The 21,384-nt window shown below is 31.7% G+C and overlaps 1 protein-coding gene across 3 annotated transcripts in view; it reads right to left on the bottom strand.

Annotated features, from left to right (window-relative positions):
• Positions 1-1,259: 1,259 nt before the first annotated feature.
• Positions 1,260-21,384, bottom strand: part of CDH9 (cadherin 9) — a 111,920-nt gene continuing 91,795 nt past the window's right edge. For 2 of the 3 annotated variants that reach the window (XM_081054603.1, XM_081054604.1), the window contains exons 7-12: positions 20,378-20,631; positions 11,284-11,420; positions 10,718-10,839; positions 6,957-7,074; positions 6,611-6,862; positions 1,261-2,267 (exon numbers count right to left, since the gene is read on the bottom strand). In XM_081054603.1, coding sequence (XP_080910729.1) covers positions 1,780-2,267; positions 6,611-6,862; positions 6,957-7,074; positions 10,718-10,839; positions 11,284-11,420; positions 20,378-20,631 — 1,371 coding nt within the window. In that variant the 3' untranslated portion in view covers positions 1,261-1,779. Of the gene's footprint in view, positions 2,268-6,610; positions 6,863-6,956; positions 7,075-10,717; positions 10,840-11,283; positions 11,421-20,377; positions 20,632-21,384 lie in introns of all 3 variants that reach the window. The other variant, XM_081054605.1, reaches the window with a different exon arrangement.

The raw sequence follows: 21,384 nt of genomic DNA, 5'->3' as shown, positions 1-21,384 counted from the left end.
CACAGTATATTTGTTTGTTTGTTTTTCCTTAGCATTAAATTAAATCTTTAGTAGGTGTTAGCTATTGGTGATAAAATTATTAAATTAGTTTTAATCTTCAAAAAATGTATATCATAGTAACATAATAGAACACAGTACCTATTTATGATTTGGAACATATTTGCTATTTAAATAGGCTTGATAACAGACTAGTCAATGTTAAAATTTTATACAAATTTCACCTAGGAATCACCTGGGAATTGACATTTGCTTCTTAAAGGATGGGTAATAAAAGAGAAAGTAAAGGATCATTTATGGCACAGAAAATGGTAACACGTGATCTCTCCCTTTGAAGTTTTCTTCTTTTGGTTTAGGTTTTATTCTCTAGGCCAAAATAGGACAAGTTTTCTGTATGGCGATCTTTCAAAGATTTGCAAAGGATTATTATGCACAATACTCCATTTCCTTTTCCCTTCTTTTTCATGTCTGAAGGTGCCTATGTTTTGTTCTCTGGACAACCCCAGTTGTTAGTAAAACTTCAGATTCCTTAAGGTGTCTTATCTCCAGTCTACTCATCGCTACTTGTTCCAAGATTTCCTCAAATATGCAGACTTTCAATCTCTTCAATTAAATGGTCAGTTGCCCTCCCCCCCAATTTGTAGATATACATTTAAATCTTACCCAGAATATATTTGATGAATTGTCTGATCCTAAAGAAAATAATCAGAATTAATATTTCTCACTCTGATAATTATACTGTTGATAGAAAAAAGGGTAATTTAGATTTTTGTCATCTACATGCTATTGACACATACTTTATTTACTCTCAAATAAAATTCACTGGTTGATCCTATATTAAAGAATTGTGGAAAAACACAAAGTTAATTATTCACAATTATATTAATAATATTTTATATTCCAAATGTATCTCACATGCTATTGATGGGTAGACACCAATGGTTCAATAAACACTTGTCCATATTACAGTGGTTGAAGCAGAAAAATCCCCATTTGTACTAAAGCTCTTTTATTGTTCCACTGCATTCTAATTTTGAACTGCATGCAGTGACTTAGCTGGTTTTTCCCTGAGTAAATCATGTTTTACTTTTAAAGATGTAAAAAAATAAATAAATAAAAAGGTTATAAGTGAGATCAGACCTGCTTCTGGGTATTAAATAAAATGAAATTTATTTTTATAAATACTAGTTTATTTCATAAAAATACAAAAATATAAATATACATTTATAAAAATATGAATGAATTAACACCAAGACATTCTTCAACTAAATAAATACGGCAGTAATAGTCATTCCTATATCTTTAGGGATATATATATATATATATATATATATATATATACACACATACATATATATGTATATATATACACATATATATCATATTAATTTAAAAGCAGTTGAACCATGTTTCATTTAATAGTAAAGATGACTGTAAGTCAGTTAAGAAAACATTTATAAAGTTCTTATATCCAAGAAAAGGCACAAAAAGCCTTTTGTGTATTTTTTTTTTTTAAATTGAGTATTGATGTGATACACTTTCCTTCAGAGATTGTTAGGCAAAGAGGGTGAACTGGTTATTATTACTTTTTTAAAAATCTATGTCATTTGTATTCATTCACAGAAACTTACTGATTAAGCAAACCCTTACTAAGACAATACCTATATATTGTTGGTAATTTTGATTTCTTTAAAAAATGTCCTCCGAGGAAGAGAATGCAGGGCACTCAATCTAGTACAAAGAGAGTGCTTCCACTAACATCGATCAGGTCATAGGATACTCTTAATCTCGGTCACTCTCATCACCCCCATACATATCGGCAAGTTTTTTAAAACGAGGCCCCCAGTTACTGAGGTAATCATAATCCTGGTTACCCTCTGCTGTGAGAGACTCCAAAGAACTGAGTGAACCTGCTATGGAATCATTTCCTTCATAGGCATATGTCGCCAGCGAATCATAAGGAGGGGCACTTGGATCTGAGTCGTTCTCTTTTAATCTTCGATGGATAAAATCTTGTACATCAATATTTTCCCACAGAGGCACAGACTTCCTTATCTGAAAAATAGTTTCGGGCATTACATCCCTTCTAAGTTTACTGTCTTCTCTTGCTTCTGGATTCCTCAGTGTGCCAATGTCAAAAGCTTGCGTATCTTCTTCCCCGCCACCTTCGTCATTGTAGGTCACGATGTTGTCCCGGACATCATCTTTTGAAATAATCAGAGGTTCCTTTACTCTTTGCCTCTTCAATGCAGCAAACAGCACAACTAAAACTATTGAGGAGAGAGAGAGAGAGAGAGAGAGAGAGAGAGAGAGAGAGAATAGTGACATTATTTCAGTTATAAATGTAGCACACTTCTATGAATGAGGTTGGTGTGGTGTGAGAGGTACTAAGATTGGATAAAAAGAGTAACTATCCTGTACAAATACAGTTCTTTGAGCTAATGACTGAATGCTCTGAACTGATAAAGAAGCAGATGTTATAGTGCTTTGTATTTAATTTCAAGACTCACTCTCCTATGGAGCTCTGGTATTGAAAAAGCTTTATTAAATTATTGCTAATGCATTTAGCCAACTGTAAGATATGATACCTCATTCCTCCCAAATACATGTTTCTTTAACGCTACTAAAATTCTAAAATTACTATGATTATAAATTATTATCCCAAGAGAAATCGAGCATCAATTTAATACTTTCTTAATGAATCAAGGAAATATAGAAAACAGTACCCATAAATATGCATATACACATACAAGTGCGTTATATACATGTTATTGTATATATAGTATATATTACATGTATGTATACACATGCATAAACATATATACATAATATATAACAAATAAATAACATACAGAGGGTGCCAAAACTATATACATGTTTTAAGAAAGCAAAACTATATTAAAATTGCAATAATATATAATGACAACAAAAGATGAATACAGGTCACGTTTGACATCTGCAATTATAAGAGGTGCTCAAAGTGGTTACCATCAGCGTCCAGACATTTCTGATTACGGCGAACTACTGCTTGTGCAACGTTGATCAAACTGTCTACTTGTACACATTTTTTTGGCACCCCCGGTATATACGTATACATATAAATATGTTTGTGCTACTGAACTCCTCCCTTCACATGGTTGGTATCTGTATAGTTAAATTACTTTACTGACCTTTTTTTTTTGTTTTGTTTTTTTGGTTTTTCTGACCTGATTTTGAAAGCCGATATAAGATTTAAAATATAACTCTTGAGCTACAGTATATAATTCTAACTCAAACTCAGTTTTGACTTACACTCATCTTACAAGACAGCTCAGATATTACCTTGCCACTGAGAACTTCCTTGACATATACAGTTGCATTCAAGCTTTTTAGCTAAAATGTTGTGTTCCCTTGATTTGCTGTATTGTTTGTATTATTTACCTATATTTACCTATGTATGTCTATATTATCAAGTTAACTTTAAAATTCCCTACATTTGATATATTTTCTTATTTTCCAGTATTACTGGAATTTAACATGTGCATGTATTTGGCAATAAACACATGCAAAATAAATACTTTCTTATGCAATAAGAAAGTACATTTAAAACATTTAAAAAAAAACACGATTTCCAAAATATAAATATTCCATTGAAAATGGACCAAGTCCCTGATTTTATACATGACGAAAGTTAAGGATTAGATAAAGAAAATTTTCGCAAAGCAAATATACACATTGCCTGGGAGAAATAAAAAAATAGTCCTTACTTTAGGGGCAGTTAAATGTTTCATCAATACGATTCATGTATCATTGAAAAACAGGAAATGTTGACTCAAAAATCTATTATTTCTTTTCTCAATCTTTGTTTTGAGATTACACAAAGCAAACTCATTTTCATTGAGACTGTACACCTTGGCTTTGAGGCCTCTATAACTCCACTAAAAGCCGTCCAATGTTATTTTTATATTGTCCAACACACTTTCCTCAGCTCCTACTAATTGGTAGAAAGAAATATGTGTGTGTGTGTGTGTGTGTGTGTGTGTGTGTGTGTGTGTGTATGGAATATATATATATTCCTGCATTTATATATGTGGAAATTCAGTTAACCTCCACAGAATGGGCTTTGGGTGCTGATGTATATTCAGAATCATCTTGGAGATAATTTTACAAAACTATTCCATAGAAATGAAGCAATCTGTACTCTCTATTAGAAAAGGATGAACATAAGTTAAGTATAGCATAGATTCAAAATCCATCAATCTAGTGAAGTATGCAACAGAAAGAGTAAGTTCTTTCTAAACATAACATTGAATTAATTTTCAAATATTGTACTTTTTGTAAATAGAAGAATAATTATAAAGTCAAATAATTTAAAGGGTTTATTAGCTAATATAATGTTTACTAACTGTCACAAATGGTCCATAGAATTTGTTGTGTTTTCTCCTCTGTCAGGTCAAAATTATCTGCTTCTTTTCCCTAGACTGAAGTTATTAATCTGGGGTACATGAATGGTATTCAGCGAGTCTAAAGTAAGGAATAGAAAAATGTGCATTTTTATTTTCACTAATCTGTAACTCAAATTTAGTATTTTTTTCTATTATAAATATCAGGATAAACTATAGTGGTACTAACAGTATGTATCTAGTAAATCAGTAGAAATCACTAATTTTATATTGCATTATAGTTATGACATATCTCAAATGATCATTAGACTTGCACTAAAACAAGGTGCACATGACAATAATCTAACACATTTTGCTTTTTTAAATTTTGTGTTCAATTTGCATAAGTATGTTTTTGTTTTATATATCTCATTTCTATGAATTTATAGTATTATTCTAAATTGCCAAAAGAGACCCAGGAATCAAAAAAGTTAAAAAAAACATGCCCTAGATTTTTATTCCCTACACAGCCTTGCAATATAGGTATAAACTAAGAGCTATCCATTTCTTCAAACTCTAACAGCGTACGTCTAAAATAATATTGCCCATGCTGTACCATCATCTTACAAAGAGCAGATTCTCTTCACTATAGAAATGCAGGAACTAGGTCCAGCCACCAGTACAAAGACTGGAAATAACAGAAAGGCTGTGTTGGAAACTTTGGTAATGAACACTTGAGATAGGACCAATTTTAACTGAAATAATAGTAAATAACATCATATTTGGGCTATCAGTGGGGAAGGTAAAAAATAAGAAATATGTGTCTTTTTTATTGTTCAGGGCAGAAAGGTGGTAGACTTTTTAGAATAAAAGAAGTCAGCTTTTAGGATTTCCACATAGAGAAAAATATTATGAATTTATCTTGATGACGTTATGATATCTAAATTTATTTGGGAGGTGTGCTTTTGTTCCCCCATGTATGCATTCATGTCTTTATATATGTGTGTACATTATTAACATAGAAATTAAAACATCAAGTTTGCAATATACATGTTTTCATGTTCTAAATCAGGAAAGTAAAACTATCTGAGCAGATATAAGCAATATGAGAAACTGAAAGTTGCAGTTAGCTAAAAGAGTAAGCCAAAATTTCACCTCCATGGGGGATACAAAAATATTTTACAGAGGGTTGAACTTTCTAGCAGCAGGTGGAAATGCAGACAGCTGATGGTGATGGTAGTGGTGGGTATGTTCTAACACACCCTGAGAAAATGTTTTTCTAAATAGTTGGATCATTTTAACTGAGAAATAATGCCTTCCCCTCACTTTCATCAATCCCCCACTGAAGTCCTGCAAGGATATCTGGCCAAAGGGATTTCATCCAGACAGCTTGAAAGTATTTGCAATGAAAAGGAGCCAGCACATATGGGCATTGGAATATAAATCTGGCTAGTTCTCCTGCCCAAAGCATAAGCATTTTAGTTGAATATTTGTTGGAAACAATTTTTGGGGAAATGTTTTACAGTGGAACAACTGTTTAATTGAATTAAATTGTCCTGTTAGGGGATGCTCAAATAAAACATTTGCTATTGGAAGCATGACTTTATTTAGAAAACATTGCAGAACTAGTTATTTCACAATGCCACAGTGATGTTAAAAAATAATAACTTAAATTTCTAACTTGGTATATTTCACCTACATATAACAAATTTCATGAAAAAATACATTTATCATATTGTTACGAATTCATCTGCCAATTAGACATCTGATATACATAACAGTATTTGTCAGTAGTATTATTTAAAGGTAGTCTTTGGTTTTGAGAATAATGGTTAGAAAGGAGAATTATGAAATCCGATAATCTGGATTTGAATGGTAGTAAAAATACTTTCTGAATGGTTGACTTTGTTATTTAGTCTTCCTGTAGAAGAATAAAATTTACCTTATAGAGTTTATATGGGAATTAAATCAAATATTAAATATCCATAGAACAGTGACCATGGTTAGTTAGCATTAGATACTATAAAAAAAAATTCTCACTAGCTGTTAAATCTTCATATTTGGTCTCTAGAAAGCTAGACATATCCCCACAGACAAAAACTCATTTTCCCCTGCCCCCCAAAAACAATTTTAATAAGAAATCAAAATATTTAGTCTTTAGCAATAGCCAAGAGTGCTTTGTAGTGCATGACCCCTGGGCTGTAAGCTGAGAATTCTGTCAGTTACATGAGCATTAGGGGGTGTGGCTTTACCAAGGAGTATGATGACACAGAGAAGGATGGCAACTAGTGCTCCTGTGCTCAGGCCAGCCGATAGGACCAAGGCCTCTGCATTGCAGGACTGCATGTTTCCGTGATTATCACAGGCACATACACGGATAGTGAGTGTGCCAGTGCTGCTTTGAATTGGATAATCATTGTCAAAGATTAAAATTGGCAGTAGATAGGTACTCATTTTGTTGCGGCTGTACCCATCCTTTCGAGTCATGATTCCTGCTGTATTATCTGGAAAAAAAAAATGGTGGGGAAAAAAATCAGACAAGTTTTTAATTTTGCATCTTAGAGTCTTATAATTTTTTGATTTCGAAATGTTCTGTACCTTTATTATCTACAATGGTGAAGTTTGGGTTAAGGGGAAACTCTGGCACTGGTTCAAAAAAGAATTTGTGGCCTCGGGGAGGATCGTCTTTGTCCATGACACTGACCGTCTGAATCAACTGAAATGAGATAAATTAAATAAAGTACAACAACAAACATCTCTTGTTATTATATTTTTCATCAGTGCCTGTGCTTCAAATATATCACTGAAATTAAAAACACAAGAAATATGCCATTTTCAGATAATCATTCCAAGAAATTTGTATGGGTCTGTCTAATGTAATGCATTTAATTGAGAATAAAACAAGCCCATCAAGTATTAGTTTATAAGGTATCTCTATGAATCATTGTCTGATTCCTGGCCACTGCAGTGTCCAATCTTAAAGAAAAATTTGATCACTCCATCCTCTATCCTCTTTTAAAGTTGTTAGAAAGCACCCGTCTGTTTATTAATTGATTACCAATCTGTTGCCTCCACTAAATAATGGTTCTCTCAAAGGCAGATAAGATAACAGATGTATTTTTTAGAAACATAAGTACTTAGCATGACTGCTATTATAGATTAAGAACACTATAAATATAGTTTTGGAGAGTGAGCAATGTGTCACATAATGCCAGAAATCTAAAGAATTTAAAACTAGGAGGCCCCTTAACTACAATCATATACTATATTTTATTGAAATTTATTTGCTTTTCTTTTAATGGTATTTATAAAGTTTAGCAAGAAATACAAATAAATGCTTCTAAAGATTTGCAAAATCAGTGTCAAAGTTGAGAAACTACAATATCTCTTAGCTGTGCTCTCACTGTCAGAGGTGTGCTTTAGTGTGACTACTGGAGCAACAGATGACACATTGGGCACAAAAATTCCACCAAGCATTTTATTGTGAAAAAACACTGAGCAAAAAACATTGGGGTGCCTGTTTATCTAGTTCTGGGTCTGCCATCTGTGTGATTTGAAATCACAGTCTTTTAATTGCTCTTACTTTCAAATTTCACATCTACAAACAAACAGTTGCATAATAATCTGACATTGTTTGATGACCAATTATTGGTATTTCACAGTAGTTTGACGTATCTGTTGTTTTGGTTATTGTGGACCTTCCATAGCCATACCAACTTCCATGCACACTAGTCAAAAGTTTTCCTCTATCATTTTATATTAACCACAATTTCATGAATTTTATTGGCAGAGAGACATGTAACCATATGGCCTTTTAGACAATGCTTTGAAACTGCACAATGACTAATACAAACTTAAGTGATTTTTTTTCTCCTTAGAAGTTTGGAATGTGACATAGAAAAAACTTTATGTAAGACCTAATATTCTTGCTTAACATCCTGTTCCAGAATAACAAAAATGTATCTAACATTTAATAATATTTTAAATCATAAACAACATTTATCCTTTGATTATATGACTCTGAGTTCTTGAAAAGAATTGCTGGACCATTGCTTAAGCATATTTTAGAAGAGAATACATATAACTCCCACAAATCAATAAAAAACAACCATACTATTAGACAAATAAGTAAAGGATATCTATAAGCTATTGTCAATTGACTTGGGTCCCTCCACAATAAATGTTTAGAACCTAATCCTCAGTACCTGTGACCGTGACCTTATTTGGAAATAGGCTCTTTGTAGATGTAAGCAAGCTTAGATGAGGTAATACTGCATAAAGGTGAGCCCTACTTGACTGAATAGACTACTCATAAAAAGAGGAATATTTGGAAATGGGAAGAGATAGAGGAAGAATGCCATGCTAAAATGGAGACAGAAATTGGAGTAATTTGGTTTTACAAACCAAGGAATTCCAGAACCACTAGAAAGGGGCAAGGAAGAATATTTCCCTAGAGCCTCCATAGGGAGCATTGACCTGCTGACACATTGATTTCAGACTTGTAGCCAGAACTGTGTGAGAGAATAAAATACATTTCTGTGTGTGTGTTTTTTTTTCAATTGTCTAATTTGTGGTGATTTTTCATGGTAAGTTTAGGATACTAATATGAAGTTATTTGTGAAGATACTTTCTTGAATGGCCACATTTTTATAAAAAATGTTTAGCCTCAATAATTTTGGAGGGTTTCAACTTAAAATTATTATGAGATATTAAATATTGGTAGACATTTAAATGTTGCCAAATGAATAGGCAATTATCCACATTTGATTGAAGTTATCAGTAGGTATAGGACATATTTGGAGAGCTATTAGGAAACATAGATGAGTATGGATACATTTTAATTATTTTAAATTTGAGAAGTATATCAAAGGAAAATAATACCAGGTAGTGAATACATATGAATGTACTATAATTCTCACTATAGTGCTGTTTTCTAGAGTAACATTTTGTTGGTAAACCAAATTTCCATTAATAGGTGTGTAGATAAATAAGCTAATTAATGTGTAGCTATGCTATAATAATTAAGCATCAAATTAAAAACAATCATTTACTGAACTGAAAATATGCCCATTACATGTTGCAAAGTGAAAAAAAAAGGATAACTACTTTTAATCCAAATAACTGTGTAATCATTCTTTGTTGGTAAAGAGAAATAAAAACCTTATCATAACTTTTTTGTGTGTAAGTGGAATATGGTATCTATCTGTCTTACTCTGCTTTGGCTGCCGTTACAAAACATCACATACTTGATGGCTGAAATAGAAATTGATTTTCTCCCAGTTTTGGAAGTTGCAAGTCTGAGATCAAGGTACCAGTATGGTGGGCTTCCAGTGAGAGATCTCTTGCTGGCTTGCATAAGTCTGCCTTCTTCCTACATCTTCACCTAACTTCCCTTTCAGTGTGTGCATGGAGAGAGAGTGATCTCTGGTGTGTCTGACTAGTCCTATCAGCTCAGAGCTCTACTCTTCTGACCGTATTTAACTTTCATTACTTTCCCAAAGGCCCTGTCTCCAAATACACACTGAGGGTTAGTGCTTCAACGTATGAAATTGGGGTGTACAGAAATAGTCAGTCCATTATAATCTCTACTGGATTAGAAGACAGTATTTCACTTTTATGTTCTGTACTTAAAAAGACATGGTGGCATTAGATAGGATTCTTAACATCTACCTACTTTTTCTTAAAGAAATATTTAAATAACTGGTTAAAATTTCTTTTAGTAAAACTTGTGCAGTTACTGTCATTTACAAATTACTCTGTAATTGTCAAAAACAAACTTATTCAGCATTTGCTTAAAATTATTTTAAAGGTATCTGAAATATTACTTTGCAAGGGGACTTTGTAACTCTTCTAAAGAAAAATCTTTTTTATCTCACTAACAGTTGAAAAATCACAAAGAAAATGTAACAAACCAAAATGTTCTGAGTAATTAAAAGTGCTAAAATGTAATCAACAAAACAATTATTATGATTCCCTTTATATTAACATAGAGTGATGTTATTGTCATATTTTATGTGTTATTTAATAGTATGTTACTATTCTGAATATAATTCACTATCAACATACTCATGCATCCAGGTAGGAACTTTTTATATATGTGATACTCATTATGTACCTGGTATATAACTAAAGCAGATATTATAATTTTAACTAGTTTAGCATGGATCCCATGCCAAAACAAATTTAAAAGTCATTTTTCAAAGATCGTTGTGAGTTTTACGGTAAGGGATGATAATCAAGTGACAAGGAGGATTGACAATAGTTTACATTAAAAACAATGTTCCAATAACTTAACTCAAGGTCATATGCCTTTGTGAAGAGAAAATACTATATTTAAAGTTGATAATGATTTCATTTACCTGCCCAGGCTTTGCATTTTCACAAACAAATGTTTCATAGTACATGGCAAATTCCGGAGCATGGTCATTTATGTCTAGAATTCTGATGAAGACAGGAATGTGGCTGCTTTGTTTTGAGTTATCTGCAATGAGAACATGTGTAAGATTTCAGTCTCATTTACAGGGAAGTAGAGATATCACTCTCCCCATTTGTAACTTAGCAACAGATCGTTTCTGTGGCTTTCAATACTTGATTGGAGTGCTGGTAGATTATCTCAGCTTTCTTACATGGCCCAGATGGACAGCGTGCAAAAAAGAGGAGAATATGATTGAAAATAAAGTGTTGTTTCTAAGAGAGAATTTTCTTAGACTGATTAATTATTTTTATGAGGCTAGGTTATATTTTTATCCTATAGTAAGGTATACATAAAATTGTTTAAAATAAATGAGTATTTGATAATCATTAATTTCAAAATCCAACACATATTATTTATCTCAGATCTCGCTAATGATAAAATCATTCCACTCAAGTAAGAAGAGCCTTCAGGGAAAAATAATGTGTTCAGATAGATGTATTTCCAACTTACTTATTTCTGTGGCTGTAATGGTGATGTTATGCCAAGGAGATGATTCCCGGTCAAGGGGCTTCAATGTGAAAATGGATCCATTTTCTGCGTGGATACTGAAAATCCTGTCCATGTCAGTGTGCCGATCAATAGAGTATCTAGCGGAAGAGAAACTTATAAATCCCACCATTGTTTTAAGATTATTTGTTTATCTAATATTTCTTAAAGTCATAGGCAAAAGACATGACAGTAAATTGCTAAGTAATCTTTTGAATTGTTTTTTAATGTAATTTTCATTTGGACAGTGTGATATATGAGGACTGACACTTAAGTTCGTGAACTCGTTACAAAAATGTTGCTAAACATTTTTTGATATCAGAGAGATTATTGATTATGAATTTGTACCAACTTGTCAGTTAACCAAGTTAACTATTTGGAAATGCTGAAAAGCTTACATGAAAAAGTTAGATTACCTTAATTTTTCACCAACAATTCACAGTTCTTGCAATATATATAACACACAATAACCTACCAGCTCTCACAGCACTGTCTATGAAGGAGTTTTTAGCCAGTAAATAAATAACTGTATTGGAACATCCTCCCTACTCACCTGATCTGGCCCCTGATGACCTCTTTCTTTACCCAAAGATAAAGGAAATATTGAAAGAAAGACATTTTGATGACATTCAGGACACTAAGCGTAATACGAGGACAGCTCTGATGACCATTCCAGAAACAAAGTTCCAAAATTGCTTTGAAGGGTGGACTAGGCACTGGTTTCAGTGCATAGCTTCCCAAGGGGAGTGCTTCGAAGGTGACTGTAGTGATATTCAGCAATGATGTATGTAGCACTTTTTCTAGAATGAGTTTGAGAACTTAATTGCCCTACCTCGTATTTGGCTGTTTTCATTATTTTAATTCTGTGATTACGTGTACTTTGAAGTCATTGTACTCACAAACCCTTGTGGCAGCTTTTAAGCGAGTTTTTAATTGCCACTTGATTTACTTGTCCTATCATAGACCTATGCAGTTCTTGAAACATATTAAATAGTCATATTGAACTTGAGAGAGTCAATTGCATTGGATACATTGAAATCATGTTAAATAAAAGCACATAAGAACATGTGTCCACGGAGTTCTTATGAGCATAAGTGAATATGGAGAGGCTATTATAAAATACATTGCTCCTGAATGGTGCTCTATTCAAGGAAAATCTCAGCTGAATCACAAGTTTTCCTCCAATGATTTCTGCCAACCTATTCCAAATAAAAATGAAATGACACTATCATAGAGCTCGGTGACACTTTCTCATTAGGGCTCGATATGGAAGATGTCACAATAAACTTTCTATCATTCTTCAGTGACAAAATAATGCTATAACATCCTCTCACCCCAAGGAACCAATATGTTACTTTACAAGGTAAAAGTAACTTTGCCCGAAGGGATTAAGGTTAAACACCTTGAGATGAAGATTAACCTTAATAATTTATATGGGCCTAAAATAATCCTATGAATGCTTAAAAGTGGCAGAATGCAGAAAAGCAAAATACTAGCTTATATGCATTTTTAAAAACTGAATCTGGTCATGTTTACATTTGTTTAAGAAGTCTGCTGATGAGTAATTTAGCCATATAGAAAGAAAATTAAACATGTCTCAAAAAGTAAGTTCATATGAATTACAGGGGAATCTTGTTAAAAACAAATCCTGGTTCAGTAGGTTTAGTGTTGGAGCTGGGATTCCACTATTATTAAAAAAAAACTCTTAGGTTAATCCCATGTGGCAAATCCATGGGCAAGGCTCATACAGCAAGATTATAGACCATAGGATAAAGTGGTTTGAACAAGGAAGAGCAATATCAGACAACTAACAGACTAATCAGCATCTAATGTCGTCCTCATTTTTCTAGGTATCTGTTAAAGGCATGTAGCAAGTGAACTCCTTTTTTTATCTGGTGAATTAGGGAATTAAAGTTCTCATCATAAATCAGTAATATGTTTTCTATCAAGCATTGACTTTAACAAACCTAAGTGTCACATATTTAGGTTTCTAAACATTGTGAAACACTGGCCATTTTAAAATATTAGGTGAAAATACATTTATATCAAAATTCTATTATTTTTTGGGGGGAGGGTGTTTGGATTGTTCATAAAAGGACATGTGATATAGTCTATTATTAGAACTATGCTGAATTTAAAGGATATGTTAGTAAACTCAGATTTCAAAAATAATTTTAACAATGACTATATTACATGATGGTGCTTGTCTAACTTATTTTCCACTAAACTATATTGCATCTCAACTGTAGACTACCTAAAAATTTTACATAGCTGTTCTCAGGTTCCTTTCTGTACCTCAGTCCCAAAATAAGGAACTAGTTCAATGACCTTCTTGTCATCCTATAGAAGGCTCATGCACTGTAATGGGTGATAGAATTGCATGGAAATGGTAGCATTCCCTTGCTTTTGTAATAATTGTTATTGTAATTTTTCTACATCATTATTATAAGAACTTGGGGATTTTTAAAAAACGTATATGACATATAGTTCACTGCTGAAGAGTAGCTATACTCCTAGGGTGGGGAATCTTAGGTAAATAGAAGATACTAGAAACCTATGTATAAAAGTAAATATATAGATTGCATAATGATATATATATATATATATATATATATATATATATATATATATAAGTATTTCTGAGAAGCTTAAGGTGTATCGGGTTTTAAACAAGAATTCATTGTCAGAAATTTAGCTGAGATAATTCTTTTTTTGTGTGTGTGTGTGAATGTTTAAATTAAAATAATATATATATATATATATATATATATATAATAGTAAAAAACACATTGCTTTTAATCCCCCTCAATATACCCCCCCTCTCTTTGAGTACACTTATCCCACGTTCTTGCCACTTTCTGAAGCAGTTCTGGAAGTCCTTTTTCATGACTGTCCTTACATCATCCTCCATCATGATAATTCTCCATGTCACACTTCACTTGTGGTATGGCAATTTCTGTCAAATAAAATTTTGACAGTGTGTCCTCATCCACCTTATTCACTAGATCTGGTATCATGAGACTTTGGCTCTTCCCCAAAGTCAAAATGACCATAAATGGATTCAGGCATCAAGGAAACCATGACAGCACAACTAAAGACTCTCATAAAAGAAGACTTCCAGAACTCAGTTCTTATTCTAGCATACCTATTTGTGTACTAAAATTTAAGATGGTAGTTATATGAAATTGTGTTTTTAAAATTTCTATTCTTTCATAGTGCTAAAATGAAACAACATATAGTGTTTCCAATCTCTAGATGTCAACTCTTCTACAATTTAGCTCCTAATGTGGGTTGAAAAAGTCACCGGAACATCAAAGAATGTTTTATTTTTCTTAAAAAATTTCTTAATTTCTTAAAAAAATACGTATACCAAATTCTGCCTATAAATAAAATCTGAAAATGAACACAGAGACAGCAAAGTAAAATAACATAACTTCATCTATGCATCGAATGGAACTCAATTCATAATATTCACCTGTATATATTTCTCTCCATTATTAGAAAGGTCAAGAGTTAACCATTATCTGCTTATGGCTGAATAGATCTTGGAGTTCTTCCTACTATTCACATTGATGATCAAAGAGGAAAACAAAAATCCCTTTGTGCTTATCACTATTTGTCGTAGAGATTATCATGGGGATTTCTATTGAAGAATAGCTAACAATTCTAACATTATAAAAATCTCTTTGACTCACTTGGAGACTATGTGAAATCAAAATAGGTCAGAATTTCAGCTGCCCTACTCTTAGAGTCAATCTTGATAGGAATGGTTCTCAAGTTAAGAATTCATGAAAGAACATCACTTTGATGATTTAGAAATAGCTCACTTTAACATAAGTACTGCAAACTGCCAGCTCTATATTAGGAAATTTGCCCCAGTGTAAATAATGTTCTGCAGTTTTTCGAAGCCAAATGATAATTTTCTTTTACTTAGCAGCCAATGTTCTATTTTCAATGCAGAATAGGCCATTCCGGTTTACCTGTTAATAATAAATGCACCGGATTACAACAAATGACCAGAAAGAGCATGATAAACACTTACAAAAAACAAAGCTTTCCCTAAGTTCCAGCAGATAGCCTATTAAAACACAATTTCATTGATCTCCTTACATTGAATTTAAACAATAATTGAAAAAATCACTGGCATGATTTTTTGAATGACTACCTACTTCAGAGAAAGGATCAAATCATATAGTCCTCAAATAACAAAAGATCACAAGAAAACTGAGCCTGTGAAAGCTGAACTCTGGTTTTAGTTATTTGCTTTTCTTTTTTTTATGATCTACCTTTGACAATCAAACACATATCATATCCTTCCTTTTTCATCTACACACAAAAAAAGGTAAATTCAATTAAAGACACCAGAACAAATCGATAATATGCAGAACTTTGTCAAAGATAACTTTTTTTTTTTTTACTAAGATCCCAGTATATTGTCTAGCACCTAAATCAATAATTGGGGTATGGGGTTTCTCTCTTCTTTCCAGCTATTGCTTTCCATAAATGTGTTTTTTTAGCTATGAACTATGAAATCATTCCCTTTCAAAACAAGAAAATGGCTATCAAAGGTTTGAAGAAATAGTTCAATTTTTTTTCAGATATCACGGCATGATTTTAAAATTATTATTTTATTTTCTGTAATAAAATCAAGAAATTATTAAGAAAACACTTATGTATATATGAATGCACTTAATCAATTATCCTAGTTTATGGTAGAATCATGTACATTTTACTGAGGTATAACTAATTTCTCACTAACAAGTTTGTTTTGGATCTACTTCTCAATTTGACTGCAGTAAAAAGGATTTCTTCGAAAATTTATTGAACTGTAAATATGTTGAGCATAACATAGGTGTGAGATGAGATAACATGTCTTTTCAGAATCTAAAGCTATAATCCCCCTTATAACTTGGGAAATCTCATGATTACTAATTAAGGGGAGTGGAGCTAACAACAGCTGCTAATTGTAACCGTAATCTCATGTTGCAAGTGACAGATATATGTCAGAAAATATGTTTGATGAACAGATTTATTGGTGGATGAGGATTAGTTTCCAAACTTTCCCAGGAAAATGTTTTCCCGTGATGCTTATCATAGCCTATTTCTGCTCTGGAGATCAGTCATCCTTCTAAATTTTACCGGAGCAAATAAAAGAGTCACATATTATAATGTAGCCTCCTTATTGAATTACTGCTGTTTTTTCACACTATAATTGGATATGTAAAGCTTTTATTACATACATTTTTATGTTAACAATAATCAGCCTATATGCAATATTTTCAGGCTTTATACGGGGACAGATTTGACAATATAATTTTAGGAACATAATTTGAGATTCATTTGTTATTTCAATATTTCTCTTCTGTCATAATTATTGAGATTTTAAAGGTAAGACTACTGTTTTTTGTTTTTTCAAAACTTGAGTACCCCATAAACAGCAAATATTTCTGAGAGAACTAAGAACTTAAACTGTAACTGTGGAACAAGATTGCAAATCTGTTTTTGACCCAGAAATTTTATTTCTAAATGTATATCCTGGTGATATTATCAGAGATAGAGGATAGATGTGTGTGTGTGTGTGTGTGTGTGTGTGTGTGTGTGTATGTGTGTCCAAACAATCTACATTGTGATCTACAAGCAATCTACAGTGACATATCATCTGCCTGATATGATAGTATATTATTTTATATAATATAAATTACTTAGAAGTTACTTAGAAGCAAATACTTACAATTAATAAAAATAAATACCTATATGTATATTATATGATCTCCACATAAAAATTAGTCAGGTATAAAAATGTCTATAAATGTATTATACGAGTATTTGAAACAACTCAAAATGTCAACCAATAAGTGAACAGAAAAGCAAACTAGTACTCCCATATGTTGGAATATGATTCAGCAATTAGAAGAATAAACTATTGATGACACAACAACATGGGAAAAATCTCAAGATAGTTATGCTAAGTGAAATAAGTTAGACAAGAAAAAAAACAAATACTGTATGGTTTCATTTGTATAAATTCAATAAAATCCAATTTAATCTAATTTATATTGATAAAAAGCAGATTAGTGTTTGCCTGCGGATGGGGTTAGATTAAGGGAAGTTTGAGAGGAACATAGCACAAAGGTGCATGGAGAAACTTAAGTGTAAGCTGTATGTGTTTTGTCTTGATTTTGGTGATGTTTTAAAGGGTGTGTGAATATGCCAAAGTTTATCAATCATACAATTTAAATTTGTGTAGTTTATTTTTTGTCAATAGTAACTGAATACATTTGTTTTAAAAGAAGAATAAAAAAGGCATAATTTTTTAAGCAAACATGTCTATGGTGTGAACTTATGCAATTCCATATTGTGGACAGTAGAGAGAAGAGAAACTAGACCAAATTCTGAGAGACTAAAACCATGTTTTGCCTTTTGCATTTTTTTTTCCCTTGAGCGTTCTGTTTTGTACCACTGAAGTCAGGTTGAATTAATCTATGAATGGGGATCATTATATCAATTATCTTCAATTAATAATCAGATCATTAAGAAAGCAGAGTATATCTGCTAAAGAATTGGCTCTGCATTCAGATCAACAATAGTTTGAATCCTCAGTCTGCTAATTATTTGTACTGTGTCCTTGGAAACATTCCTTAAAATTATTTGCATTTCAGTTTATTCTTGTATAAAATGTGGGTAATAACAATGGTACCTATCATATACAGTTGTGATGAGGCTTGAATGAACTAATAATTATAAAGCTCTTTTGACAGTTCTAGTTCATAGGAAGTGCTCAATAAATTATGAAAAAAAATATTTTATGGAGGGGATAGGACAAATATTCAACAATCTCATGTTATAAAGTTGATACATAATTGGAGTAGCAGAACATATAATTTATTGTTTATTACTTTGATACAATGAATACATGAAATGTATTCATTGACAATGTATCATTGACAATGATACATGAAAATGTTGTGTAGAAAGGAGTGTTACACTGATAAAACTTGATGAAACTCTCTATGTTCTCTGAATAATCAAATACCTTTGGCAACATGGAAAAGTCTGTGTACCTGTCTCAAGTTAACCAACATTCATTGAAATCTTAATAAACAAGATATCATACTAAATGAATGATGAAACGATACACAGATTATTAAGATCTGGTCTTATTCATACTGAGGAATGCTCAATAGTTTGGCAATAAATGGTTCATCATCTGAAAGAGTTAATGTACTGGTACTTGTCAACAACTTTCTAATAGTGGGTGATGTTAGTTGACAAAAGTTACAATCAATGACGTTTCGAAAAACATGAACGTCAAATTTTAATAGAAGCATTTGGTGCCACAAAATCTAGGGAGAAATGAGAGCACAGCCCACACTGACTACTGTTTTTGGAATCTAGCAAAACAATCAGTGTCAGATACTTTTGAACATTTATAGCTGTCAGTGTGAGCAATCTCTTATACTTTTTTTTAAACATACGTGGTGATTTATTTCTATTGCAATATTGCGGAAACATGAAAATATTTGAAACTTTTTATTGCTACTTAAAAATAATAAATGCACATATAAAAGATGCCAAAAACAATCAGCCACACATGATTTCAATAAAATACAAATAAACATTATTTTGGATCTAAACATACTAGTACATATACATAGATTACTGGGGAACTAGATTACTTATTCATTTCATTTTAGTTTTGTTTTATAAAACATGTTGATTTTTTTTAGATGTTGATTTTTAAATCAATACATCATCTGCGTACTAATAAAAATTGAGTAAAATAATTTGCATATCAACATTATAACTCATGTTTTTAAAGTAACATTGAACAAACATGCAAAATTTGAACCCAAACATTTATTTAAAAGAGAAAGCTGAGTGAATTCTATTGTAATTAACCTAAAATTAACCAAATAAACTCTGAGCATTAACTACAGATTAAAATTTTGTGGGCTTAATCAACTAACAAATTAAATATTCATTAGGATAGATTTAGTGAAAAAAGTATTGCTTTGTAAATTAACACTATTGAACAACCTTTTTTATGTTTAAAAAGTCAATTCTATATTTAGTATCATGCTTACTAATTTTCTATGTGTGATAGTCTGACATGAATTCTAAGAAATTCGGGCATTCCCAATAATAATTTAACCATTTATTTTCCTTAATTAAAAATTTAAAAACTTTAAAGCAGAATTGTATGCATTTTACTAGCCACACATTAACAGGTAATGCATTACGTATTAATCTTCTCAATAATCTTTGTGTTCATCAACATATAAACCCATCTTCATCCACCCATCCCATTTATCTATTTATGTCACAACTGTATTTACATTTTCCTTAATCTCCATGTGTAAAAATCATTTAAGTTTCTGGCATATTTGAAAGCTTTGAAATGGTTAATATATAATGTTCAAATTTTGGGAAAGTATTATACTAAATTACATAATACTATACTATTTTTTTATACTTTTACCATTCTCAAATGTTATTACTCTCTTTACCAATTCTATTATTATTTGAATATAACTGACACATTGTTTCTACAAAATTTTAAAATATGGTATGTGTAGTGACTATTTCCAAAAGAAGCTATTTCAGTATTTTCAAAGCATCTCTTAATTACATTTTCAGAAGGACAGTTTTTTTTCTAATTTACTTGTTTTGATCACCTATTATTTGAACTATTATTTGTCTAAGAGGGAAAATGGGACAGAATCACAGCAGCTAAAGCGTTAAAATTAACAGACTCTGGAGCCAGGCAGTCTGATTCTCAAACTCACCTTTGCCACTGACTACTTATTGGGCTAGATATTTAAATGTTCAGTGCTTGAGTCTTATTAGCAGAAAGGTATAATAATGGAATGCCCCTTGTAAAGTGGTAAGTCAAATAAGATAATATATCCAGAGCACTTAGAAGACAGCCCAGTTAACAACTTGTACTATGGAAGTATTTGTACTTCATCTACATTGTACAATGTTATTTTTTTCACACAGCTTATAAATAGTGAGATGATTATTTTTCTGCAAAGCTATATTTTCCCAAAATACTTACTTTATTAAATTGTTCTCGGCATCTGGGTCATATGCTGTAACCTGTCCAATGATGCTTCCCTCCTTTACATCTTCATCTACTTCTATCAAATAAGACATTTTACTGAATACAGGAGGCTCATCTGTGTCTTCCACAGATATTTTGACTGTGGCTGTATCTTTGAAAGGTCCCAGATGTAGGAATCTTGCATCAGGGTGAGTGTTACTTGCATCCACTCTTAAAGTGTATAGCATTTTCTTTTCAAAATCTAAATTCTGAAGTTAAATAAAATAAGGAAAATTACTATAATATTACAGGCACCACAAGGGAAGACAATTTCAAAATTTGATAACCAACTCTCTTAATGGTACCAGTAATTCTGGTTAAATAACTTCCCCAATTATTGCTTCATAGGTATAAATAAATTAATAAATGTTTGTTTTGCCTTATACTTATTTATGGGGTCACTGAATATAATTTTATACACATTAAGATTAATTCCCACTTAGTAATGGATTTCACATTTTGGTGGTCACAGGTTTGTTACCTAGTGGATATATAGGTTGTTTATTTATTTTTGTTATTTATTAAACTTGTACAAAGTGAAAATCAGAAGAAATATGGAATGAAATAGAGATTTAGCAAACTAGTCATATAAGTTGCTTCCTTAGGTCTTACATTTTTAAAAAGAAAACAAATTATTTCATTAATGTGAACTCTGGAAAGCAAGACACCCATCAAAGCAGAACAATCAGGGCAATATAAAGTAATCAATATTTAGCTGGATTATTCTATATGAAGCTTCATAATATTCTCCTACAGGGTATTAAAAATCACTAAATCCAACATAAAATACATAACATCTTCAGGTTTCATCTGTCTGAATAGAACATTGCATTTAACAATTTAAATATGTTAAGTGAAAGAAATAAAGTGATGGTTGTGTGTCTATTTTTTTCTGCCACAAAGAAATATGAAACAAGTACATTTGAGGTTATCTAATCCTAGTTTGATTGTTGTTTAAGCCC

This window comes from Rhinolophus hipposideros (assembly GCF_964194185.1).
Source record: "Rhinolophus hipposideros genome assembly, chromosome: 7".
Lineage (NCBI taxonomy): Eukaryota > Metazoa > Chordata > Mammalia > Chiroptera > Rhinolophidae > Rhinolophus > Rhinolophus hipposideros.
This window is presented reverse-complemented; position numbering and strand designations above follow the sequence as displayed.